The sequence below is a fragment of the Sapajus apella genome, unplaced genomic scaffold (assembly GCF_009761245.1).
Source record: "Sapajus apella isolate SASKATOON/1434 unplaced genomic scaffold, GSC_monkey_1.0 scaffold81, whole genome shotgun sequence".
In the NCBI taxonomy this organism is placed as follows: Eukaryota; Metazoa; Chordata; class Mammalia; order Primates; family Cebidae; genus Sapajus; species Sapajus apella.
Window position 1 is genome coordinate 9,065,577 of NW_022437021.1, and position 26,104 is coordinate 9,091,680.

General features: G+C 33.7%; 1 protein-coding gene across 6 annotated transcripts in view; it reads right to left on the reverse strand.

Moving 5' to 3' along the window:
- The window catches only part of RUNDC3B (RUN domain containing 3B), a 174,835-nt gene that overhangs the window by 89,803 nt on the left and 58,928 nt on the right, over nucleotides 1-26,104 (reverse strand). For all 6 annotated transcript variants that reach the window (XM_032253023.1, XM_032253021.1, XM_032253020.1 and 3 more), the window contains 4 exons: nucleotides 22,999-23,132; nucleotides 13,432-13,517; nucleotides 3,974-4,063; nucleotides 2,297-2,377 (listed from right to left, as the gene is read on the reverse strand). In XM_032253023.1, coding sequence (XP_032108914.1) covers nucleotides 2,297-2,377; nucleotides 3,974-4,063; nucleotides 13,432-13,517; nucleotides 22,999-23,132 — 391 coding nt within the window. The remainder of the gene's footprint in view (nucleotides 1-2,296; nucleotides 2,378-3,973; nucleotides 4,064-13,431; nucleotides 13,518-22,998; nucleotides 23,133-26,104) is intronic.

A 26,104-nucleotide genomic window follows, 5' to 3' on the forward strand; every position in this document is an offset into this window, starting at 1 on the left:
TGGAACAGAATAGAGAACCCAGAAATAAACCAAAATACTTAAGCCAACTGACCTTCGACAAAGCAAACAAAAACATAAAGTGGGGAAAGGATGCCCTTTCAACAAATGATGCTGGGATAATTGGCTAGCCATATATAGGAGAACAAAACTGGACCCTCATCTCTCACCTTATACAAAAATCAACTCAAGAGGGATTAAGGATTAAAACCTAAGACCTGAAACTATAAAACTTCTAGAAGATAACATAGGAAAAACCCTTCTAGATATTGGCTTAGGCAAGGATTTCATGACCAAGAACCCAAAAGCAAATGCAAGCAAAACAAAGATAAATAGCTGGGACCTAATTAAACTAAAGAGCTTTTGCATTGCAAAAGGAACAGTCAGCAAACAGCCCACAGAATGGGAGAACATCTTTACAATCTATACATCTGACAAAGGACTAACATCCAGAATCTACAGAGAACTCAAACAAATCAGTAAGAAAAAAACAATCCCATCAAAAAGTGGGCTAAGGACATGCATATACCATTCTCAAAAGAAGACGTACAAATGGCCAACAAACATACGAAAATGCTCAACATCACTAATGATCAGTGAAATGTAAATCAAAACTGCAATGCAATACCACCTTACTCCTGCAAGAATGACCATAATCAAAAAATCAGAAAACAGTAAATGTTGGCATGGATGCAGTGAACAGGGAACACTCCTGCACTGATAGTAGGTATGTAAACTAGTACAGCCACTATTGAAAACAGTGTGGAGATTCCTTAAAGAATTAAAAGTAGAACTACCATTTGATCCAGGAATCTCACTACTGGGTTGTGTGCCCAGAGGAAAAGAAGTTATTATTTGGAAAAGATACTTGCACATGCATGTTTATAGCAGCACAATTAATAACTGCAAAATCGTGGAACCAACCCAAATGGCCATCAACTGAGTGGATAAAGAAACTGTGGTATGTATATACACAACGGAATTCTACACAGCCATAAAAAGAAATGGATTAACAGCATTTGCAGTGACCTGGATGAGACTAGAGACTATTATTCTAAGTGAAGTAACTCAGCAATGGAAAACCAAACATCCATATATTTTCACTGATATGTGGGAGCTAAGCTATGAGGACACAAAGGCTTAAGAATGACATAAAGGACTTTGGGGACTGGGGGGAAGAGTGGGAGGAAGGTGAGGGATAAAAGTCAATAAATATGGTACAGTGTACACTGCTCAGGTGATGGGTGCTCCAAAATCTCACAAGTTACCTTTGAAGAACTTACTCATATAATCAAATACCACCTGTACCCCAATAACTTATAGAAAAAAAAGAAGTATAAAGATATCATTCTAGTCAGGAAATCAATCTTTCAAGCAGACCTTAGAAACATCTATAGATGTCATTAATTAATATTCAATGCTGATGAGATTGTGGGAAATCCAGAATTCTCACACAATATTGGTAAGAGAATAAATTGTTACGACTCTTCAAAAGACATGTTTTAAGAGTCATCAGATTTTTCACAAATTTACCTGAATATCTGACAATTTATAATGAAAACAAAAGGAAAATTTATTTGTATGTTATTTATCCTTTTTTAAAGAGAAAAAATGGAAAACAATCTAAACACTGAATTACAGTTTTGAAATCTCAATAGACTATTTTAGAGCTATTAAAGTTATCATAATGACTATAGCAATATAAATGCTTTTGTTATTTTGAATAAAAGCATTATTGAATAAATGCTTTTGTTACTTTAAAAAGCTTCATGCTAGGATTACAATTATGTTAAAAAGTGTATATTTACATAAAAAGTGTGTATTTTTAAAATAATAAATACCAAAAATGCAACTGGAGTTTCTACCCTTTAACGATTTCTGATACTGAAAGAAATGTTTAGTACAAAGTAGTTTTTTTTTTTTTTTGAGATGGTGTCTTGTTCTGTTGCCTAGGGTAGAGTACAGTGGCAAGATCTTGGCTCACTGAAACCTCCGTCTCCTGCGTTCAAGCAATTCTCCTGCCTCAGCCTCCTGAGTATCTGGGATTACAGGTGCACGCCACCTTGCCCAGCTAATTTTTGTATTTTTGTTAGTAGAGACGGGGTTTCACCATGTTGTCCAGGCTGGTCTCGAATTCCTGACCTTGTGATCTGCCCACCTTGGCCTCCCAAAGTGCTGGGATTACAGGCATGATCCACCATGCCCAGCCAGTACAAAGTAGTTTTAATCAAACAAACATTGCACAAGACATTTAATTTTAAATAAATTTTTTAAAAACATATCTCAAAATGTCACATACCTTTGGATATACTTCAAATATGGCGTATAGTCTATTACAGCAGGAAAGCTGCCATCCAGTCCCTCTCCCTTTAGGCAGAAACTAATACAACAGAAAATAAATATTTCATATTAATACATAAAATTTTAAACCAAAGTTAAGTTTTATGAAAAATCTCTTGCCAGAGACATTTCTCTCATCAAACTGCAAGTGAATTTTTTGTCAGCAATTTAATTATTACTTGTCACAAATAAATGCCTGAATAAAATATTCTACCTTCAATACCAGTGACAAGGCATTGTGCAAATTAATACACTGTCAATGGGTTACATTAAACCAACAGTTAACATTCTCATCCCATTTTTTTTTTTTTTGAGACAGAGTCTTGCTCTGTCACCCAGGCTGGTGTGCAGTGGCACAATCTCAGCTCACTGCAGCCTCTGCTTCCCGGGTTTCAGTGATTCTCCTTCCTCAGCCTCCTAGGTAGCCGGGTTTACAGGTGCCTGCCACCACACCCAGCTGATTTTTGTATTTTTAGTAGAGACAGGGTTTTGCCATGTTGGTCAAGCTGGTCTCAAACTCCTGACCTCAGGTGATCTCCCTGAGTTGGCCTCCCAAAGTGCTCGGATTACAGATGTGAGCCACATTATCTGGCCAGTTTTTTTTTAAACGATAAAACAGCAAACAAATGAACAAAAATAAGCCTGTAAAACATTTAGACAGAGCCAGTGACACGAGATATAAAAAGTTAACATCCACAGAGGAATCAAAAAGACAATCTTCATATTCCATCTATCATGTTCATCCTCAACAATTAAGCTAATTTACCTAATACTAGCTTATTAAATCTTAATACAGTTAGACTTATAAAATGACAAATGTTTAGAAAAGGGACTGCTTTACTAAAAAAGATAACTTCAGTGAAAATGAGAAGCATTAATTTATCAAGACCTAAAAGTAGAATTTCACTTTCCTTACACTTACTTTGTTAATATTCCTGAATTTTTTAATGTTATATTTCAATAAAAATATAATATTCATTCCTGGTGTTTGAATTTCTTTATAGACAAACCTTTTACTTTTAATACAATGTAAAATCTGGGATCAATTAAAGAAATGAAAAAATGTGTCTATAAATCGAAAAATAACTTATATTGCCCATTTTTAGCACTTGTTATTTGAGTGTGGAACCAGTTCGTCTTGCTGATAATAAAAGCAAATTTTAAGAATATTATTTGATATTCTTGATACATAACATAAGAGACATAAGATACCCGAGATAGCCTGTCAGGATATTTTTTATCTCAACGCATGAGATAATGAGAATCTTTCTGGCTTTGAAACTACTTTTAGTCTATTTCTTTTCATTTTTAAAGCAGTAGCTGAAAAATACTAACAGATAAGATTCAAAGCCTTCTTTCATTGGGGAAGGGAGGTGTTGAGGAATGAGATATAGTTTAAGCTTTCTTTTTATTCAAGCTACAGAGCAAGCCTATCAATTCATTAAGTTTCAGGTAGTCTCTTCTCTGAGAGGAAACCCATTTAGAAAACAAACTGATGTCATTTGAGAGAGAACAACTTGAATCAAATAACAATATCCAGCTGTGTGCTTTACTTAGAAAACTGAAAGAAAAAAATCATAAGTAGAAATTATTAAGATGCAGAATTTAAAAACCAAATGCATTTAGTTATAAGTACCTGAAATCAATAGCATTGAGTCCCAGCAGCATGCCAGCAAGCATATTTGCTTCTTCACCCAAGACAATTGCTCCATCTTCATAAAATCTCCTAAAAAATGAAATGGGTGAATATATAAAATGTTAAAAACAAATGGAAATTGGATGGAGAGAAATCATTTAGGGCCCAAACTATTGTAGGAAGAGCTAAATTTTGTTTAATTTATATTTAAACAAAATATATTTCCATCACTTAAGTTTTAAAGATACTTAGAACAAAATAGAGACAAAAAAAAAAAAAGAAACCCTGAAGAAACCAAAACTTGCCAATATAACAAAAATAATTCTGCTTCCAACTCTCCTAAAATGAATCCCTAAAGTGACTCTTTCAATGGGCCTAGAGTGCCAGCATTTTTCTTTAATAGTGAAGCAATATAAATATAATGTGAAAGGTGGCAAATTCAGAGTTATTGCTGATCTATTTTCAAAACTAAGTAGACTTGAGTTCTAATAAATAAAAATAATTTCTGTTTTTCTATAATTCCAAAGGTTATTGACTAGATTAAGAACTTGGGAGGTGCACTCATTAGTAATTTATGCTAATCTTAATAGTGGAATCCTAATAAAGCAGATGGGCTACCAATGTGGCTGTATATGAAAAAGAAAGTATTCATTATCTCCTTGACAAAAACGGGAATGTGAATGTATCTTTGCTAATTCCTGTAAAGCCTTCTGTTTTGGTTATCATTAATTTTTAAAATATTTTCAAAAGAAAAATCATAATGTGTGTCTAAGTTATTTTTCTTAAAAAGAATGTAAAATCATTTAATCTACTTCTTTTTAAATGTAGTACTATGTAAAAACTAATTTATATCAGTAACCAGGGATGATTACACTGCTATGTCTATTTGCATTACATATAAGACAGTGAATACCACTCTATACCATCCCACTAAATAAAATGAAACATTTTAGTAAAGGTCTTGCTCTTTTCAGTATTTCTGAGTTTATAAATTCTGCAAAAAATGTAATATGCTCATAATCCTACCACCGATTTTGAATTGTTGTTCACAGCTTACCAAGTACTTTTACAAACATTATTTTCTGTTTCCTTGGACTTACTAAAATTGTTTTTAATGTTTATATAAAAGGAGAAAAACTAAAACTTCCAGCCTAACAAATATTAGTAAAATAAATGGAAGATTTTTTTACATCTTTACTGAGGTGTTTTGCAGAAAGATAAATATATTTAGACAAATACATATGTCTGAGACTTTGTCCCTGGTCCAATAGCTAAGTTGGCTATTGGCAGATTATATTATTAACTCCTGGAAGAACTATGCTTCTAATGGTTTCAGACCATTACATTCTATGAGACATATGAATTTAGAAAAAAATTCTGTTTTCTGATACTGGAAATAACTCATTATTCCTAGTACTTCCTATATAAGAAAAGGTCTACATTTTTTTATTCCTCATCTTCAACCCATCATTGTTTAAAAAATACATTCTAAAATCAGCTCAAAACTATTCTTTCTTGCTTTCTAATGTCACCCTTGTATTAGGGAGTACCGAAGAACACCACATCAAAAAATTAACTAGTTTGAGATATATTTTAAAATCTAAAGATCTTTTATATGTGTGTTCATACAGTAAGGTTTTAATGAGTTTTTGGCTTTACTTTTACTCATTAGTAAATAAGTAAATTTTCTAAGCTAATGATTTAAGCTAAGTAAAATGCTTGCTATATGTAAAATCAGTGATTCCACTGGGAAAAAGCATATCATAAGCATAAGGCCTGATTTACTGTAACAGCAACAGAGTAAAGGAAAAATGGAAGAGGAAAGGCTAGTTAAGAGGACTGCCCACTATATGCCGAACTTTAAAATTATTAGTTCTGGTTAAGAAAAAAATTATGTTTTAGAAAATGTACTTCTGAGATAATATATTTTTAAATAATTCAGTATTTAGAAAACTGAACTGATCTTAGAAGATTATATTTTTATTTAATCAAAGACTTCTATCTGTATGAAAGAGGTAGAAAATGTTTTAAAAAATTAATTTATTCTCTTATGCAAACTAATATACTAATAATTTGACTAAAAGTCTGATTCCTGTGGTCAATACTTTCAAAGATTCCAAAAGATTGTAAAATTTCAACCTTTTCATTTTACCTCATTGAAAAATTGGAACATTAATCTTTGCTTACAAAGCCAAGGTAATACAATAAATGAGCCACGAGTAAAGCCAGAGATGACTAATCCAATGATAGTCAGGTATATACTAAAACAAATTCCCTTTTTTTAGTTAAAAATACTTTTTGATCTAAAGAAAATATGTTTATGCCAGGCCTGGTGGCTTATGCCTGTAATCCCAGAATTTTTGGAGGCTGTAACAGGCAGACCCTTTGAGCAACAGGAGTTAGAAATTAGCCTGGGCGACATGGCTACAAAAAATTTAAAAAATTAGCCTGATGTGGTGGCCTTTGCCTGCAGTCCCAGCTACTTGGGAGACTGAGGTGGGGAGACTGAGGTGGAAAGATTGCTTGAGTCAGGCAGAGGTTGCAGTGAGCTGAGATGGCCCCACTGCACGCCAGCCTGGGTGACAGAGCAAAACCCTTTCTAAATGTATACACACACACACACACACACACACACACATGAGAGAGAGAGAGAGAGAGAGAGAGAGAGAGAAAGAATCTAACCAAAACATTGTACTGCTTACTTTCAACATATTATAAATATTGAAAGTACCAAAGTAAAAAATATATCTGAAACTTCCATTCAAAGATTTATATACTAGAGACTATAACTTTAAATATAATTTTACATTTCAGAAATGTAGAAAAATTATAAGCAACTATTTGATATTACTGTGATCTGGGAAAAAAAAAAACTTCCTGATCTTATTAGGTATACCACCCTTACCAAACATTTATACATTGATTAGTAAAATATTAGTGACTAGAAACATATTTAAAATAATGTCCTTATAAGAATATGCTTTTCTTTTACCACACATAATTTAACTCTAATTGAAATATATTCCTATAATGCCACCTTAGTGTCCATTCTGTAAGAATACTTTAAGGCATTTTAAGTAGTTCAATAACAAATACCCTTTGGATGGGATCCAAGGTGAACAATAAATACAAATTATGCTGATAATACCTAATGTCATGCTTCAAATTTTCCTTTTGTGGGAGTCAGAGGTTATTCTATGCACTTGAAAGTGCAATATTAAAATATGAGAAAGCTTGTCTTATAAGCCAAAGAAATTTCATTATTGGTGTGTTTGTTCTCTTCCCCAATTTAATGTAAGAAACTACTAGGAGGGGATATAAGAAAATCATCCCTCATGACATATAAGACAGATTCTTGCATTATAAATAGATGTCATATTCAAAGTCAAATTGAATAAAAATGAAAAACTGGTGAAAAAGTCAACTTCCAAAGGTCTTGCCAAGAATGTGAGATTCAGTAATTATTTTAATCGACAAATATATATCAAATTCCTCTTATGTGACAGGAACTGTGCTAGGTACTATAGTTACAATGGTAAATAAGTTAGATTTAGATCCTCTCTATGGGGCATATAGTCTAGGAGAATAGAAAAGCAAGAAACAAGAGAAAAAGATAATTACAGATGATGATAAATATAAAGTAAATAAACAGGTTGTTGAAGTATAGATAAATGGAAGGAAAGCCCAATTTTGGAAAGTCATTAAGTAAGGCATTCTCAAGTGTTTAACCTGACACCCTAGCTCACAGAAGTCCAATCACACAGGGATCTATAGGCCATACAACACTAATAATAATAATGAACACTCACTGAGTAGCACAGTAATAACTTTACATGAATCATCTTCTTAACTTTGCTACTATTATTCTCCAGAGAGATTAAGCAACTTGTTCCAGATAGACTCAGCTAGAGTAGGGAAGCCAGGATTTGACTCCAGGAAACGTGACAGCAACAGAGCCTTCTGGTTAATGCAATAAGGTATCATTTCAATGTTTTAAGTGGGAGTTGACATAATATCTTTTACTTTTAAGGTAAATAAGTAGATTCAAAATAGATTTTGGAGGTAGGATCAATAAGATTTGTTTATGGGTTGATTACAGGGTATGAGGGGAACGAGGAATCAGGTATGAATTTTAGGTTCTCACCTAACTATGTAGGTAGGCAGTGATATCATTTGCTAAGAAGGGGTGAACAGAGTTACAGGGGAAAAGATCAGTATATCTGAACTATCTAGCTAGAGGTTTAAATGTGGTATCACGATCATATAGATGGTATTTCAAACCAGGGTAATGGATGAAACTCCAGGAAGAGAGAAAAGAGAGAAAAATGAACAGAGGAAAAACAGCAGACAATGCAGGACTGAGCCTAGAGAATACGGACAGTCAGATGTTGTTAAGTGGAAAAGATGACAGAAAAAGAGACAGAGCAGTTAAGGAAAAGCCATGGAATGTTGTGTAATTTAAAGGTGAAGAGATTTTTCAAGAATGATGAAGTAGTCAACTTATACTGGGAGTAGCTGGGCAATGGAGTACAATGTGAACAGAGAAACATCCATTACATTGGGTAGCTTGTAGATTATCAGTATTCTTTTAAAAATTCTTGGTGGAGTGGTGAGGGGCAGAAGCCAGACAAGAGTGGATAAGAGGGTGACTCTAAAGTAAGAAAATGATGACACTGTGAAGAAGTGCTTTGGAGAAGTCTGGTGATGAAGCAGAATTAGGAAATGAGCAGAAGCAGAGGGGAATATTGGTTCAATGGAGAATCTTTTTCTTTTTAAGGTAGGAGGTATGAGCATATATTCGGTAAGGGTGGGATTGATCCAGCAGTAGTGAAGAGATTGAAGATGAGGAGACAGAGATTTGGTAACTAAAGGAAGAGAGGAATCACATGCTATCCGGTCTTTTGTGACTGGCTTTTTTGCTAAGCTTAGCAGATTCTCAAGGTTCATTCATGTGGCAGCATAGATCAATACTTCATTTCTTTTTATGGCTGAATAATATCCCACTATATGGATATAGCTGCACATACTCCTAGGAGTCATGTGCTGGGTCATATGGTGACTCTATGTATAATCTTTTGAAAAATTGCCAGACTCTTTTTCAAAGTGGCTGCACAATGTTCTTTTCCCACCAGCAACACATAAGAGATTCAGTTTTTCAAAATCCTCACTAAGATTTGTTATTAAGTGATTTTTTGAACATACCCATCCTAGTTAGTATGCAGTGATATTTCATTGTGGTTTTGCATTTCCCCAATGGCTAATGCTGTCAAGCAACATTTTAGTGTTTATTAGACATCTGTATATCCTCTTTGGAGAAGTGTCTATTCAGATTCATTGCCCATTTTTAAATGAGTTGTCTTTTTATTACTGAGTTGTAAAAGTTCTTTATATACATTGTAGATACAAAACCCTTATCACAGGGGTCCCCAACTCCTGGGCCATGAACCAGTACCTGTCCATGGCCTGTTAGGAACTGGAGCTGCACAGCAGGAGGTGAGTGGTGGGCCAGTGCACATTATCGTCTGAGCTCTGCCTCCTGTCAATCAGGCATTAGATTCTCATAGGAGTAAGAACTCTATTGTGAACTGTACATGTGAAGGATCTAGGTTGCATGCTCCTTATGACACTCTAATTAATGCCTGATGATCTGAGGTGGAACACTTTCATCTTGAACCGTGCCCTGCCACCAAGGTCAGTGGAAACACTGTATTCCACAAAGCCAGTCCCTGGTGCAAAAAAGGTTGGGGACCACTGCCCTATCAAATAATGATCTTTAAAAATTGTCTCCCATTCTGTTGGTCATCTTTTCATCTTCTTCATGGTGTCCTTGCACAAAGTTTTAATTTTTATTATGTTCAATTTATCTTTTTTCTGTTGTTCTTTTTACATTTGATATCATACTTAGGAAGCTATCATCTAATCCAAGCAGATTTACATCTATGTTTTCTTCTAAGTTCTTCTATGTTTAACATTTAAGTCTGATTAATTTGGAGTTTTTGTATGTGCTGTGAGGTAGCAGTTCACAAGTACCTTTTAATAATGTTTATCTTCTATCTTGATAATGTAAAACTTTTACACATATTTGATTCCAAAATGCATTCTTATCTCTTAAAAGATTTTGGTTACTAATTACTATTCTGTCTACTTTTCTATTATTGATAAAAGTGTTTGTCAACTCATTTTTAGTTTGTGACAGCTCAGTAATTTATAAAGTTTTATTTTATACTTTACTCCTTCCTTCAAATGTGCTAAAACATTGTGAAAATTAACATTTCTTTGGAACACAACTTTTTCATTATAAATTACTGTGATACAATTGCAAAGTAAACAAATGAGTTTCCATAAATCTAATTTATCTTTACTATTTTCCATAATTATTACTTCAAATTGTTGTTAAATTTTCAATTTTGTCTGAAATATCACATGTGTATTTTTTTTTTTTTTTTTTTTGAGACAGAGTTTCGCTCTTGTTACCCAGGCTGGAGTGCAATGGCACGATCTCGGCTCACTGCAACCTCCGCCTCCCGGGTTCAGGCAATTCTCCTGCCGCAGCCTCCTGAGTCGCTGGGATTACAGACACATGTGTATTTTTAACTTAAATTTACTAATTATTTTTTAGTCTGTGGGTAAAGAGAAACCAAAAATTGAACAAGTTAATTCAGTTTTTACTTCACTTCTTATTTGAATGTCTTCCCAGTAACCTACTAAAACAAGTCTCTCTCTCACTTTTTTTTTTAGCTTAGATTGTAATCATCACTCTGCCAACTTACCAACTCTGGTTATTTTCCAATTATACCCCAATCCCTAAGCCATGTAACGCTTCACAGTTTTTGTTTGTTTTTTCAACTGCTCATTAAGATGTCCTACACCTTAGCAAAAGGATCACATGAATTTCCTGAATGCTTTGGAGCATAGTCATGCACTCAAAATTTGTTTTATCTCTACTCCCACCTTTCCTCCACCCAAACTTATCCTTGGGTTTTCACTGATTAGCGCTTTCAAGCCTGCCTGCCTGCCTTAGTTCATGTAGCTCCTCCTCTGGTACTGGGGTAAACACCTGTATTACCATTTTAAAGGCTATCATTACTCTTTATCTGTGAAGAGCAGAACATGAAGAAACTTACTTTATTTTGATAGTCTCTAGATTCCTAAAGATTAGAGATCATTTCTTATTCTTCTAGGAGTACTTACTTCAGGAAGAATCCAGATAAAAGGTAAGGTACAAATACTCTTTCTAATAGTTTGTTTGTATTTTACAAATCTAATCTTATGAATACATTTGACTTGACTAGAAGTTTGCAATCAAATTTAATTGGAATTAAGAAGTTTCTTTGGTTTCATCTCAGTAAAAAAAATAGTGTAAATAGGGCAGAAAAAAGATTTTTTTCTCCACATTTTTTAGTTAACTTCTAAGATAAAACTCTGAAATAACTCCCTACTTACTTCCTTTCTTAAGAGCTACAAAGCCATTGTATTCACATTTAAATCCTATTATTCAATAAATGTGTATGTGTAGATACATATATGTGAACACTGTACACTAAGCCTTGTTTCTGTTTGAAGAGTGTATGTTTATGTACTGTTACAAGAATATTTTTACTCCATGTACTTTTTTAGAGCTGAATCATTTCCTTTCTATGAAAAAGCATGGTTAACACTTAAGAACAAGGCAGAAAGCATTTCCCTTTAAATATGTAAACTACTTTTTCTAAAAATAATCTATTCAAGAATTATTTCTACCCGTCCCGATCATTTAAACATAGAAACAAGACTAACAATTTAGAGAGATTGTTAATGATTTAATTTATATTTGGAAAAGACTATCATAACTTTGATTCAATATGGTAATTGCATAGGAAATGACTACTATGCAAACTTGATTTTGATTTCATTAATATAGGATTTTTAGATTTGAGCTACTAGATTCTGATACTATTCTTTTTTTCCATTTTCAAAGCCTTAGTATCCTCAATACTTATTATCTTTCATAATTAAACTTAGTAGTAATGATAAACAATTGTTTTATATTATAAAGTGAATTTCAAATATTTATCTTTAGAAATATCTCAAGAGTGTCATGTTGCTTGAAAAGAACTCATTAAGTATATATCAGATTTACTTTATGCAAATACTTCTTTTAGCTAAAAGTCCTTCTATCCTGGTCCAACTTATAATTATGACAATTCTTTGTATCTCAAAATTAAAAGTTTACTATTATATTACCAATAAAGATAGAGGCAACTAAATGAAGATACTTAATTAGTACCAGCTAGTTAATTGAAAGAATGTACATAATTAATGCCCAGATTTTCTCAAAATCCAGAATGTCAAACACTGCATTAGGATGTGGAAGTTAGCCAGGCGCAGTGGCTCACACCTGTAATCCCAGCACTTTGGGCTAAGGCGGGCAGATCACCTGAGGTCAGAAGTTCGAGGATAGGGAAGTTAAGATCTCAGAAATGGGGCTTGTTTGTGCTTATTTTTTTCTATCAAAAGTAGTTCATAGTTGTAAGCATTTCCTTTTCTTTCAGAAATATGATTAATGAGATAGAAAAAAGAATGGTAATTTAGAAATATCTCAGGTAGCTCCGCCCAGCAGGACCTATTGTGATGAGGAAAACACTCTAAATTTGTCCAATTGTATAACCATTAGCTACATGTGGCTATGGGACATCTGAAATACGATACAGTCTTTAAGAAACTAAATTTGTAATTTTATGTGATATTAATTTTAATTTACATATGGCTTGTGTTAGTGGCTACTACATTAAACAGTTTAAGTTTTTAAAATTATTAAATCTTTTCTTTTACAAATACTTTTGATATGGAGAAAAGTGGCTTCTTCAACAGCTACAAATAAAGATCAGTAGTTGAGCACTAATTAGGAACGACTGTTGTCCTAATATGTGCCTTTTTTCTACCATCATAAAAAATTAACAAAGTCCTATTTTTCACATGGCACAGGATGTCATCTTTATGCAATCCAAGAAAAACAATGGTTTAGATTGTCCTAAAAAGACAAGCAATCATTAATGATACATATGAATTAAAGAAGTAAAGTATTAATTTATATTCTTTGAAGGCAAAAACATAAGCAAACATTGTGGTGGTGAAACGAGAAGAGATTCTATTTAAATTTCATAGTTAAATCTTCAAATCCATCAGGGAATAGTCTATAGGGCAAATGAAGCTTCAAGAGTTGAAAGAGTACGAATCAGAAATGATGTAGAAAAAGGATATTCCAGGCATACTGTGCATCTTTTTACGGAAAGGTAGATAGATGTTTAATTGACAAATTACATTTTCCTAAGAAGACAGTAGATTTATTTCAGGAGTAAGAAAAGGAGGAAATAAAATGGTTGAGGACTTTAGAAGTTGATTCTTCATCCTATTCTGATTTCTAAGTCTTTAGATGATTCTTTCAAATATATATTAGAGAATTAAAAGGACTTTTAAACCTGGTTGTTTTGAAGTCTCTCAGAGCTGTAGAGATGTATTCAGATAAATGTTTTTCCATGAGTGCTACTCTGATCCAGGCTCTACCCTAAAAGGAAGAAGAAAGAATCAAATATAAAAAAATTAAAAAAAATATTTTGCCACTGTGCCATCAAAAATATAAGTATTTTAATATGTAAAGAACAGCCATTCAAAATATACATTTGATAATGACTAGGAAAAATATTTAAGTAGATAAAAATAGGTAAATTTTGATTACCTACAGTATATATTTTGTTTCTCTGAAGATGTAGGTTACAGCATGTCAAACTAACTTTCTATCCTCTGAAGGGACAGAACATTAATACTGAGTTACTTGGGTTAGAGATTCTTTTGAATTACCTAATGTAATTATATAAGACAAAACTCTCTGCTTCAAAATCCCACATCAACATGCTAACTAAAATGAGACCTCTCATAAATAATGAAAAACAGACTTCTCACTCATTAATGAAAATAATCAGTCTAATACTACTTAAGAAAATTTTCAATCCTATCCTTCCTGTGGGAGGTTTTATACAACTAGGAATAAAATCCAAATTTCAAGATTTATCATGAATCCAAATCATGAGCTATTGAATTTGGTGCACCCAGGGAATTCTAAAACTATTACAAAATATTTAAACTAGAAAAACAAAGAACAACAACAAAAAAACAGAAGCCAATATAATCTAGCACAGAATCACAGAAACAGACAATTCTTACTAAATGCAATTAATTTTCTTATGGACTTTCTATTTAGAATGAAAGAATATAAGAAATCATATTTGTAGTGAAAATTTTATAATTCAATTATTTTCATTTTCACTCAACTCACAAATTTCCAAAAAACTTCATCGAGACAATATATAGAAAATCAAAACACAGCAATGGCAGTTGCAAATAAAGGTGATGCTAATCAATGTATGTGATTGTCAACTACCAGAACGGGGGAAAAAAACGTACTCTAGAAACGTCTACAGGTCTAGTGAATTCACCAAACTCTTGGATAGGAAAGGTCACGAAGGAGTCAATCTAGGCAGTGGTTAAAATCTATCAGGCTAGAGGCAGCAGTACTACTACTGGGAAGAAAATGAATCATATGGGTGTGTTTAGCATGCCAGTCAATTTGCCTACCAAGCTCAACATCCCTTTTAGCTTGCCCTGTGCTCAGTCCATTGTCCATTCTGAGTAAGCCTAGGAGAACCTACAGTTAGCTGTGGCTGACTGCAACAGAGGAAGGAAGAGGCAAGTCACTGGCTGGCCAGTAGTCTCAAAATTCTCTCTTGAAATTTTATCTAAAAGACATGGAAACTAGTAGTGGTGTCTTGAATTAAAAGGCTACAATTTCACCAATGAAGTCAGGAAAGTTGCTCCCAGAGAAAATTCAGCACAGGAGACTATGTTGTTACTAGATAAGAAATGCAGGGAAAGTCTTCCTTCCTGATTTATTAATTTCAGTCCATACAAAACTGGGCTGTGTTTAGTTTCCTGTATTTGAATGTGTATGAAATTCTGTTATATTGTGAGGATAAGTTGTGCTAATTTTAACGGTTTCTTTTCTTTAACAAAGGAACTTTTACTACAAGAGAAGATAAACAGACTTATAAAGGTTGTTTGGGCCGAGAAGCAGAACAACTAAAAACGAGGTTTAGGAATTTAGACCTTTTCAGTTTATAATGGTGACTCATAAAATGAAGATTTATGAAAAAATAAATAAGTAAAAGTAGTCAACATTTAAAAATATAATTAATATGTGCTAAGCCCTGTTTTAAGAGTTTTATATACATTAAGAAGATAAGTAATCCTCCCAATAATTTACATTACAATACTATTCCTACTTTATGCAGAAATGAAAAACAGACACAATTAGAAGGGAAGAAATTCATTTTCTCACTACCAAACTGACCAACCTAATTATGTTAATGCCTATACACTCTACCTTCTTTCCTGTTTCAGGGGATGAGCTGTCAGCATTTAAAAGCGTTTAAAAAAAAAAAATGGGGCAGCAGCACAGAGTGGGAAAAGATATTTAAATTATAAATATCTGACACACAACTCTTACCCATAAAATACAATGAATTCTTAAAAACCCATAAGAAAAAGACAATTTAAAAATGTGCCTGCAATGGGATGATTTTTAACTATAGATTACATTTCTTTAGCAAGTATCAGATATTCAGATGTTTCCATCCTTTTTGTGTATAGTTTTGGTGAGTAATTTTTTAAAAGAATTGTACCATTTCTTCTAAATTTTCAAATTTATATAATTGATGTGAAGTTATTCATAATATCCTATTAGAATTTTTAATGTCTGTGAGGTATACAGGGTTGGCCTCTTCTTCATTCATCATTCTGGTAATTTATATTATCTTTTGATCTTCTTGAATAGTTTTGCTAGAAGCTTATCAATTGCATTAATCTTTTTAAAAACACTTTGTTTGATTTTCTTCAATTGTATATTTGTTTCAATTTTATTGAATTTGTACTGTTTTTTCCCTTCTACTTTGAGTTTAATGTATTTTTATAGCTTCTTGAGATGAAAGTCTTGATCACCAATTTCCAGCCTTTATTATTTTTTAAAATACACAAAAGCCTATTTAAGCCTATTCCTCTAAGCAGAAGTTTTTGTATGTTGTATTTTCATGATCAGTACTTTCCAAATATTTTTCAATCTCAATTGTGATTTCTTTTTCATTCGTGAGTTATTTAGAAGTCCTCCTCAATTTCACTCATATAAACATTTTCTTGTTATTTTTCCTTGTTTATTTTTGATTCTAGCTTAACTCCACTGTGGTTAGAGAACATACTTTACACAATTTCAATCCTCTGAAATTCAGTGAGATGAATTATGGCTCAGAAAATGGTCAATTTAATATAATTCCTCTGTGTGTATAAGAAGAATGTATATTTTGCGTTTTATTTGTTTTTGTTTTTTGGTTTCTTTCTCTTTTTTTGAGACAGGGTCTTGCTTTATCACCCAGGCTAGAGTGCAGTGGTGCAATCTCAGCTCAATGCAATCTCTGCCTCACAAGCTCAAGTGATTCTCCCACCTCAGCCTCCTGAATGGCTGGGACTACAGTACAGCCTGGCTAATTTTTGTATTTTTTTGTAGAGACTGGGTTTCACCATGTTGCCCAGACTGGTCTTGAAATCCTAAGCTCAAGTGATCTGCCCACCTTGGCCTCCCAAAGTGCTGGGATTACAGGTGTGACACATCACAGCTGGGCTTTGAATATTCCAATAATCTAATAATTTTATGTATTTTGTTTCTCTAGTAATATTCATATTTATTTACATTTTCTTGAACCTATTATAATTGCTTAAAAGTCCATAATCTCTATCACCTACAGGTTAGTTTCAATTGTCTTTTTTATTTTTCTTCATTTCTGCCTTTCGATCTTGTTTCTTGATATGCGTGATGATTTTTTATTATATGCTGGATTTTTTATTGTATACTGGGCATTCTGTATGAAAATTTATAGCAACCCTGAGGCTACCTTTCTCCAGAGCAGGTTTTTCTTTTGGCAGTCAGTCAGAGTACTAGAAAATCACCTCGCACAATTTAGGGCACTACTTTTAGGTCTTTTTTTGCATTAATCTTCAGAATTTCCCTTACTCCGAGGGAATAGTCTTTCAGAGGTCTCAAGTAAAAACCTGTGGTGTTTACGGTTCCCTTTCACCTTGTTTGCCTTTGATCTCTAACCTCTGTCTCTGCAGAGCTTGACTGAAGTTGTCAATCAGCTGTTTTAACTCCTCCCTGCTGCTTTCAGCTTTGTTAATGGGACTTCGCTTTGATCTACAGATGACTTAGAATTGGCAATGACCTCATAGGAAAACTGCATGCACAACTCCAGGAACATTTGTCTGTTGTTCACTGGCAGTTCCTAGCTCCAACTTCTGTTTGTCTAGGCCAGGGAAATAAAAATCCCCCACCTCTGCCACTTTCTGCTTAGTCTCTATACCTAGGATGTGAATAGACAAGCAACTTTAGGCTAAAGCCATGATGGATGTGCGACTCAGCTCATGTACCATCCATCTCTCCAGGACTGTGGTCACTCAAGTTCTCCTGCCTTGGTTGTTCCCCTATGTCTTAAATTTGTTGCTTCATGTATTTTATTCAACTTTTATAGTTGTTCTCAATAGCAGTTCCCTCTGATACAAGATATTCTGTTATCACTGGAACCAGAAACTGTTTTCTTACCTCTGGGATCATCTCTGTCTCTGTTTTAGACTCTAATCACACCCTTCTAACTAGATTCTCTGCTTCTACTCCACTCCTCCCTTCAATTTATTTTCCATATAGCACCAAGTTTATCTCATAAAATGAAAATCAGATTACAGTATTCTATCACTTAAAAAAAAAGAAAAAAGAAACTCTCAAGTAGCTCCCCCACTGCACTGAGAATAACATCTGAACTTTTAATCATGGCTATATCTTATATTCTGACTTTGCTTACCCTGCTCAATATTTGCAAAGAAAATTTATTGGATGGAAAGATGCAAGGATATATGGATGGCTGATGTGCCTAGCCTATTCAGAAACTGGTCTAATTCAACGAAAGAAGGAATGTATAAGATAAGCAACCAGAAACCTAAGAAAGTCAAATTTAGCTAAAAACAAGAACTGCTACTAAAAACAAAGAAAATGGGGGGGGGGGACAATCCCTCACAAAATATGCAAGAAGACAGGAAGGGCTCAGGAACAATACAAAGCTCATATTTTGGGGCCAAGAAAATGAAAAAGCAAGAAGGAGAAGGGATTTCTTGAACCTGAAATCAGTTGGAATATCATGAAATACCCAATGTAAATATCTGCAAGGTTAGTAACAGTAGTAACTAAAGATTCAACAGGGGGTACTTTTTGTCAGAGATCATATAATATGCTTATAAGGGCATATGGCCCAAGAGCAGATGGGGAAGATGGGTGAGTTCAGAAAAGAATGTGTTAAGTCAGTGCCTGCTGAGATAAAGTCATTTTTCTAAGAGTGCTGATTCTAGTTTAATGTTAGGCTATGTTTAAGTCTTATGAAATAGGATAAACTACTAGTCACTGTCTTAGCAGGGAAAGGAATGGTTAACATTTCTTTTCTTTTTTTTTTTTTTTTTTTTTGAGACAGATTCTTGCTCTGTCATCCAGGCTGCAGTGCAACGGTGTGATCTTGGCTCATTGCAACCTCCACTTTCCAGGTTCAAGTGATTCTCCTGCCTCAGCCTCCCAAGTAGCTGGGATTGCAGGCATGCAGCACTATGCCCAGCTAATTTTTTGTATTTTTAGTAGAGACAGGGTTTAGCCATGTTGGCCAGGCTGGTCTCAAACTGCTGACCTCAGGTGATCCACTTGCCTCTGCCTCCCAAAGTAATGGGATTACAGGTGTGATCCACCGTGCCCATCCCACTGATCTTAACCTAGACAAAAGTATGAGACCGTCCATGGTGACAAGCTTCTACGATGTGAATCTAAGTGGTACAGTGGATTAGGACTGACAATTGCGATACAATTGTGATACAAGTACACTATCTGTATACTGTTCACCAGGCAAATTTAGTGCTTCAGTTCTGAAATATCTTTTCACATGTGTCAAGGTTAAGATGACACTATGCTAGTAGTCATTCAAGATTGCAGCTCTAAACCTCAATAAGCCTGCCATGTGAGGCATCTGTTTAAACCTTCAATCCAGACAAGTGGCAGATGTGACTTACTCAGTAGTTAAGTACTCTGCTCTTTTCATTGCAATGAATAAAGACACAGCTAATCTTTGTCCACAGAATCTTCCCAGCATAACCAAGCAACTCATAGAATTCCCTTTCTCCACTAAATGGAATCTGTTTGAGGCCTGAGCAAAACAAAGATAAATACAGGATTTGGAATATGATTGTTCTGTGGTATTTTGATACTGAACACTGGTACTTTACAAAATAAATATTAACTCTCTGCTGGATAACATACTGCTGTGCAGGGATTAGTTCCAAGAGCCTTGTTAAGAGATGTTGGTCAGCTAGGGTTTGGGTTTCTTTGGTTCACCCAGGTCCAAATGCTACATTTCTGTTTGTTAACTTCTTAATTACTTTTTGTATTTTGGGATATGCTAGTTTTATAAATACATCCTCCTCTTTATTGAATGGGTTTAGAATATACTGTTATGTTCCTCTCTCCTACTTTTGATTTGAAAATGCGAATGTTTATGTAGCATCTAGAATGCCTTTTATAGATTTGACTAATTCAAACTACAGCTAATCTTTAACTTTAGCTTAAACCTTAGCCTAAAGAAACTTAGATATAATTATTAAGCCATAAAGAAAACATAAAAGGAAAATGGAGGCCAGGCATGGAAATTCATGCTGGTAATCCCAGCACTTTGGGAGTCTGAGGTTGGCAGATCACCTAAACTCAGGGATTTGAGACTAGCCTGGCCAATATGGTGAAACCCCGTCTCTACTAAAAATACAAAAATTAGCTGGGTGTGGTGGCACATGCCTGTAGTCCCAGCTACTTAGGAGGCTGAGGCAGGAGAACTGCTTGAGCCCAGAGTTGGAGGTTGCAGAGCCAAGACTGTGCCATTGCACTCCAGCCTGGGCAAGAGAGCTAGATTCTGTCTCAAAAACAGAAAAAAAAAAGGAAAAGTGATAAAACTCAACTAATATAAAAAGGGGAATTCACAGTGCACATTTAAAAAATCTGTAGTTAGAAAATGAGAGAGTAAACAAATGAATAAAAAATTCAGTAGTTTGAGGAAATACAGGTCAAAGGACAATAGTTTGGATGAAAAAGATATCGTTGATATATAATAAAAACAGGATTTAGTTATCTGAGGGAAAAATTTAATTAAAAAAGAAAATGTAACTATAATTAATTTAAAAAGGAAAAACTTTACTGGTTTTAAAACATGTGAGACAGAGAAGAAAACTGATCCAACCTGCGAGAGTTGAAAGATAATTGAAGCAGGAAGCTCTTTGTTGCCACAAGCCCTTGGTTGAAGATTGGCAGGAGGGAGCACTGGCTTTAGAAAGTGAACTTTATAGTTATAGTCTCGAAAAGATGACAAAAATCATAGATATTAACTGTATCCAAAAATACACTCCATATTAAGGAGATAAAAATGTTTTACCTGTGTTTCTAATTATGTCACTAAATTCAAACATGATATATCCTGGTTTTTAAAACATATACTCAGTTTGTGCTTACAAAATATTTAATTTGAATATATCCTCATCAGTTTTGCTGAGCAAAAATTTTCCAAAAGAAAAAAAGAATCCTAAATTAAAAAATGCAAGAACAAAAACCTCGGAAATGATACTTTGGAAAGGTAATTGTTGTATGTTTGGTTATTACACATATATATAATTTATAATTTTGAAATAATGATGTCTTCATCTTAAAACTGTAAACATTAATTTTCAATCTTTATTTTCTACTTAATGTTTCATTCTGTAATTTCTGAATGTCAAAATAGTAAAGAAAGCTACTCTGACAATTCAATAAAAATAAATACAACTACTACATTAACGCTGATACAGGCTGAGTATACCTTTTTGGAAAATGCTTGGAACAACAGTATTTCAGATTTTGAGTATTTTCTGATTTTGGAATATTTGCATTAAATGCTCCATTTAGCATTTCTTTGAACATTATGGTGATGCTCAAAAAGTTTTGGTTTTGGGATTATTTCATATTCCATATTTTCAGCTTGGGGATGCTCACTCTGTTTGACTTAATAGATCAGACATTTTGTAATCCTAAAAATTACTGAGGACCCCCATAGAAGTTTTATGTAGGTTATATCTATCAAATTGACTGTATCACAAGTCAAAACTGGAAACTAAAATATCAGGTAATTAAAAAAATAACAAGTTGGTTATGGTGACTCACACCTGTAATCCAGCACTTTGGGAGGCTGCAGCAGAAAGACTGCTTGAAGCCAGGAGCTCTAGACCAGCCTGGGCAACAAAGAGAGACACTATCTCTATGAAAAACTTTAAAAATTTGCCAGGCATGGTGGCATGCACCTGTAGTCCCAGCTACTCAGGAGGCTGAGGCTGAAGAATCACTTGAGCCTAGGAGTTCTAGGCTGCAGTGAGCTATGCTGCTTCCACACTCCAACCTGGGCAACAGAGAAAGACTCTGGCTCTAAAAAAAAAAAAAATATATATATATATATATAGCAATAAACCCATTACATGTTAACATAAATAACACATTTTTATGAAAATTAACTATTTTCCTAAACAAAAATATTAGTAAGAAAAGTATCTCTGTTTTACATTTTTTTTTCTAATCTCTTTAGTGCCTCGCTTAATACAAGATAATTAGATATCTGCTTCTGCATTCATTCTATTACAATGTATTGTTTTGGTTGAAGTATTTGAAGAAAATCTAGCTTCACACAGATATATTGTTGGAAAAGGGAATCTTTTAATAGTCTTTTCAGATAAGTGTAGATATTATCTTTTGTTCTAGATCCAAACTCACTAAGTAATAAATTTTAGTAACCATATTAATTTTTTCATGCTGTAATACATTAAATCTATTGACATACCTTGTACTTTGAATTGATCTTTTTACCCATACATTATTCTGTAATTCCATAAATTGGTCATTTGGAAAATACGAATTATGAAGGCCTATCAAATGTTGACACATTTCTTTCAACAATTTAAAAACACGTTTGTTGATATCAGCATCAATGTTATCAAAAATGCTTTCATATATTTGGAAGCTATAAAGTTTAAGATGGTGAATACAGCTTTTCCAAAACTCTAGTTCTTACTTAAAAGCTTTAATTTTACCATTGGCAACAAATACTTTCAGCTGTTTCCTTGAAGTAATAGGCTCACCTCTTTCTTACTTTCTTTTTTTGAGAAAAGATCTGCCAAATGCCTAAGTCCACAAAATTATGGTTTATAAGTTTTTCTTTCCAATAAAATCATATTACATAAAAAGTACCTAGTTCAGCTCATAATTCAAACAATTTTACAAGTGCTTTTCTTGAAGTAACCATCATATTTCAGTATGTTGCAGAAATGCTTTATGCATACTTTCCTTTTTATTACTCAGGATATTAAAAATACAAGTCCTCAAAGGTTAAGATTTAATAAGAATTAATGTTTCCTAGATCATCATGTTCATTCTTAAATTGAAGCTACCTTTAAAAGAAAATACTAGGAAGAATTCAAGACTGCTTGCATGGTTTCATGTCACTGCATTAATTAATGCTAAGGTTCCAATAGTTTTATCCCCCATTGTGTCTGTACTGGCAATGCAAATGTGAACACAGTGAAAAGGCAAATAACATATTGATATTATACAAAAATACTTTTGACATTATGGATCCATTAAAGAAAGGGTCTTGGACATCTTCAGTGTTCTGCAGAACATTATTTGAGAGCCACTAATTTAGATAATTCAAGAAATGTAGAAACATCACCGAACAGGAAGCATTTTATGCTTCTTAAGAAAAGGAAATTAATAGTAAGTAGCTTCACACCTTCCTGCTATTCCAAATACATGCCATGAAGAAAAAAATGAAAACAAGCCTCTGACCATGTCTTACCTTAGCTCTAGAAGAACTGACATTTTCCATATTTTCAATGCTGCAGATACAATTCTGTGAAACTTTCCGGCAAGCCACTCTGATATAGTCCCAGAAGCTGCGAGGACTTTCATAACCAAACCAGGTTACTTGACCTACAGGAGACAAATTGCGATACAAAATTTTAAAAAGTAAAAGAAAACTAGACTTAAAAAGGCAAGAACAATAAAATTCTAAAAAACAAAGGTACTATAGTGAACTATAATGGAAAGGGCACCACCAATCTAGGTGTCAAAAATCCTCAAATCTAGTCCTATTCTATTTTTAACTAGTGGTTTTACTTTGGGAAATTTACTTAATGAGTCTGGATCATGGATTTGTCAACAATAAAATCAAACTAAATGAAAGGGACTAGACATTAGAAACATCTTGCCATTTAACATCCTATTATCTAATACAGTCATTTAAACACTTCCTGCGCTTCTAGTTAAGCATTAATAAATGTCGCCAATTGAATTCTAAACCTTCTCTACTTAGAAAAGCAGGAAAAAAAGCCACTACCACAATTCTTTTCTCCTCTTCATAAGGAAGGATACTTCAAAAAGGAATACAATGTATGGATTACTTTATAAATAAATAAAATCAATTAGTATCCTATATTCACTAATAATGCATAACTGCCCACCCAACCATTCTCATCTATAGAAAGCTCTCCTTTAACTGTTATTGGTTTGCTCTCTTCTAGTTAAGAACTCATGAAAAACTTGTAATCTTTCAGATTTGGCTATGTATCTGTTCATGATCAAATGTTCTATTGTGTAAAGGTTATATTCGTATTACTACTTCTATGTAGGCCAGGCATGGGTCCAGGCCTGTAATCCCAGCAATTCTGAAGGCCAAAGTGGGTGGATCACTTGAGTCCAGGAGTTCGAGACTAGCCTGGCCAAAATGGTGAAACCCCATCTCTTTCAAAACTACAAAAATTAGCCAGGCATGGTGGTGTGTGCCTGTACTACCAGCTACTTGAGAGAGGCTGAGGCATGAGAATCACTTGAACTTGAGAGGCAGAGGTTGCAGTGAGCTGAGATTGAGCCACTGTACTCCAGCCTGGGCGACAGAGAAGTACTCTTGTCAAAAGAAAAAAAAATTTCTATGCATGGCTTAATATTAGTTTCATGGGAAAGATTTTGTACACTCAGTTTTTAAGTGAGATATGAAAGACATCTTAATACTTTCTTTAGTTGTCTAGAATGATTAGTGTTCCCTAGGAAAGTTATTTAATCTTTATGTAGAAAGATGTGCTTTTACATTTTGAAACAAATGATTTTTCATTATGAATTAATTATTTATTTTAAATAATCACTTCCTCAGTAATTACTTCTCTATAGCAACATCAAGAAATGTTCTTGTCAGCAAGCACCATTTTAGGACCAACATCTAAGATAATATCTGAATGGTTCCAAACCATGGTAGAACATTAGTATAACAGGACTACTTTTAAAAAATACTCATGTTTAGCCTCCCTACAAACCGAATAATCAAAACCTTTAGAAGAAGATGTAAGCATTTGAATTTTTTTTAAATCTCCTCGTAGTATGTCTAATGAGGTACTTATTATTAATCAACCAATAGAAATCATACAAGTCATGATAGGTAACTCCTATTCATCATTCAGGGTGTTTTAAAGGCCTCCTCTTCCAGAAATCCATGCATGATCTCATCAGTTAGTCCCTCTGTTGGCACAGCACCCTGTGCTTACTTCTCGTCAAAATTATTTCTTTACTTGATTATTTCACATATTAGGTGGCATGATCACTAAGGCAGGAATTTTGTTTTATTTGTCTTTAGATCAATCTCTAACACTTGACATAGTGCTTGCTTGCCTAACAGTAGGCACTCAATAAATATTTGTTGGAAAATTAAATTGGTAAATCAGCATGACACAGATCATCTTAACTGTAATAAACACAAAAACTTTAAAAAATCCAATTAGTATCTTTTTATAGCAATCGTTTTGATAAGTCTGTTAGTGAGGTGTTTACATGATAGATTACAAACATCAAATATGTTGAACAAATTTTTCTTTATATAAATAAAAACAAATGCATCTATAAATTTTTATTCTAATAACTATATAATTCAATGTCTCTTTGAAAATAAAATTTTGCTACTTACAAATAGAAATCTACAGGCTTCTCCCTTGTAATCTCTCTCCATCACTTTCTTCTCTTCCTTCTCTTCTTTTAACTAAAGGTTTCCTTATATAATACCTCAATATAGTTTATCTTTACTTGTATTTCTTGTCATGTTATCAGTTTGTTAGCCATTTGGAGGGGAAGCAGGGTGACTCATGGTTAAGAACATGGGCTTTGAGTCAGGTGGCCCTGAACTAGGTCACTTTCTAGCTATGGGATGTTGAACGAATGACAGGTTCACTCTATGAATCTGGGCCTCTTCTGTAAATTGAAAATAATGATAGTACCTAATGGATAGCACCGTTGTAAGAATTAGATGAGATAATGTATGTACAGCAAGTAGCAGAGTCTAGTGCATACTAAATTCTAAATAAGCATTAATTATTACTACTGTTATCATACAAGTAGTATTGGGGACCAAGCTTTCCTTGCACCACAAAATGAAGTAGGAATGAGATGCAAATTTAAATTCTTCACATTGCTTGCTTTGGAATCTAGAGAAATCTTCCAAATTTAGTCCATAATCCAACTTCACTCCCATATCAACCGTTCTAAAGTAACCTCCTCAAATGTTTCTAACTTCAACTCATTTTCCTGACCTTCTGCTATTTGGGATCATTCTATAATTTCAAAATGAGAGCTACAGCTGCCAGACTTCCTTCAAGAAATGAAGTACTATACACTGGAAAGAATCTTAAAAAAAGAGTATCACCAAGATTCTGTGTCGAGTTTAAATCTCTTTAAAAAGGCAATATGGGAAACAGAAGTCAGAGAAATAGGCAAGGGAAAATACAACACTGTATTAGCCAATGGCAACCACCTGTAGTGGGAATCCAGATAGGTAACCAAGGAGAAAGATAAAGCATAGGTTGTCCATGAACAAGAAGACTTTCTTTTTTAAGGAAATGTACAAGGGTCCAGGACTTTTGCAT